The 2500-nt window shown below is 31.4% G+C and overlaps 1 protein-coding gene across 1 annotated transcript in view; it reads right to left on the reverse strand.

Annotated features, from left to right (window-relative positions):
* Positions 1–107, reverse strand: part of LOC137635640 (integumentary mucin A.1-like) — a 23685-nt gene extending 23578 nt beyond the window's left edge. Inside the window, exon 1 of the mRNA XM_068368103.1 lies at positions 78–107. Within this exon, the coding sequence (XP_068224204.1) occupies positions 78–107 (30 nt within the window). The remainder of the gene's footprint in view (positions 1–77) is intronic.
* Between the last annotated feature and the right edge of the window lie 2393 nt (positions 108–2500).

Genomic DNA, 2500 nt, shown 5'->3' on the forward strand with positions numbered 1-2500 from the left:
TCAGCTGGACAAGCTCAATCCCCAACTATGGTGCCCAACCACAGCAGTATCCTCCCCAGTAAATAGCTTAAACTTACGGCCTCAGGCGGGGATCGATCTGCTGCCATACGAATGCTAGGCGAACGCGTTACCACTGTACTAGCCAGGAAGTAAACTATAAAAGGTTTATAGATATGCAATATAGCAACTTTAAACTAAAACTAAAATACAGAATAGAAAAGTTTACTTAATATTTCAACTTTATAGTAAATAAACAAACCAGATATTCTAAATATTATAAAACACGCGTTTATCAAGTATATAAATATAAGGTTAAAACGTTGTGGAAGTTGAGACGTTTTCTGATTAACGTTTTCTGAGCCTCTTTTCGAAACGTTAAACAACCTTGCAAAACACGCATTTATTAAGCATAAAAATATAAGGTTAAACCATTATAGAAGTTGAAACGTTTTATGATTAAAACGTTATAGAACCCTTTAACATTTTCTGAGCCTCTTTTCGAAACGTTAAGCAACATTTTAAACTACGCATTTATTAAGCATCTAAATATAACGTTAAAAAGTTTTAGTAGAAAAGTTTTCTGTTTAAAACGTTGAAGTAGAAACGTTTTCTATTTAAAACGTTGAAGTGGAAACGTTTACTGTTTAAAACGTTGAAGTGGAAACGTTTACTGTTTAAAACGTTGAAGTGGAAACGTTTAATGTTTAAAACGTTGAAGTAGAAACGTTTTCTGTTTAAAACGTTGAAGTGGAAACGTTTACTGTTTAAAACGTTGAAGTGGAAACGTTTACTGTTTAAAACGTTGAAGTGGAAACTTTCTCTGTTTAAAACGTTGAAGCAGAAACGTTTTCTGTTTAAAACATTGAAGTAGAAACGTTTTCTGTTTAAAACGTTGAAGTGGAAACGTTTTCTGTTTAAAACGTTGAAGTGGAAACGTTTTCTGTTTAAAACGTTGAAGTGGAAACGTTTTCTGTTTAAAACGTTGAAGTAGAAAAGTTTTCTGTTTAAAACGTTGAAGTAGAAACGCTTTCTGTTTAAAATGTTGAAGTAGAAACGTTTTCTGTTTAAAACGTTGAAGTGAAAACGTTATCTGATTAAAACGTTACGGAGCTTAATAACGTTTTCCGAGCCTCTTTTCGAAACGTTAAACAACATTCCAAACCAGGCATTTATTAAGCATATAAATATAAAGTTAAAACATTATAGAAGTTGAAACGTTTTATGATTAAAACATTATAGAACATAATAACGTTTTCCGAGCTTCTTTACGAAACGTTACACAGACACCGAAAACGAACAGCCCATTAAGACAAGATTTATTAAGAAAGTTCCTCTGGAGATGTGCTGTTTGGTGTGTCCACAAGAGCACGAGACACGACACATTCGGATAAAATGAAATCATACGTTACGTTAATGATGTAGTTATTAAATTTATATTACTGTATGTGCAATGCAGGAAGGTAATTAGAGATTAAGTTGTTTTATTATTATTATTATTATTATTATTATTATTATTATTATTATTATCATTAGTAGTAGTAGTAGTAGTAGTAGTAGTAGTAGTATCAATAATAAAAATAATAATAATAATAATAATAATAATAATAACAATAATAATAATAGTAGTAGTCGTAGTAGTAGTAGTAGTAGTATCAATAATAATAATAATAATAATAATAATAATAATAATAATAATAATAATAAAGGAAGAAAAAGAAAATAATAATAATAATGACGAAAAAGAAAATTATAATAAAAACAACAACAACAACAATTATTATTCATCATGATCTTTGAAACAGGAAAATAATCGTAAAAATAACATAAAATAATAAATAAGTATAATTATTTATTACATTCATGAGAGAGAGAGAGAGAGAGAGAGAGAGAGAGAGAGAGAGAGAGAGAGAGAGAGAGAGAGAGAGAGAGAGAGAGAGAGAGATTTTCGGTGAGCTTTCATTATGGCCTTTCCGTGAAAGTCTTTGCCTAATCAAATCTCCCTTATGAGTCATTTATTAAGAGACCGTTTATCATTATGTCTCTAATTATAACAAATTACTGTACCAAGACCACCGTCCCACACAGGGTTCGTCAGAAAGAAACAGTTTACCGACTCTTACAGAGTTTGTCAGAAAGAAATAGTTCAGATATTCGTACAGAGTTCGCCAGAAAGAAAGTTCACCGACTCGTACAGGGTTCGTCAGAAAGAAACAGTTCACCTACTCATACGAGGTTCGTCAGAAAGAAACAGTTCAGAGACGTATACATTGTTCGTCAAAAACAGTTCACTGACTCGTACAGGGTTGCCAGAAAGGAAAAATTCACCAACTCATACAGGGTTAGTCAGAAAGAAAAAATTCACCGACTCATACAGGGTTCACCAGAAAGAAAAAATTAACAGACTCATACAGGGTTCCTCAAAAAGAAATTGTTCTAAAAAAATTGCAGCAAGATAAAGTTGAAGTCAGACAGACATATAAAAAAAAAAGCAGAAAGAAAA

This window comes from Palaemon carinicauda, unplaced genomic scaffold (assembly GCF_036898095.1).
Source record: "Palaemon carinicauda isolate YSFRI2023 unplaced genomic scaffold, ASM3689809v2 scaffold1524, whole genome shotgun sequence".
NCBI lineage: Eukaryota > Metazoa > Arthropoda > Malacostraca > Decapoda > Palaemonidae > Palaemon > Palaemon carinicauda.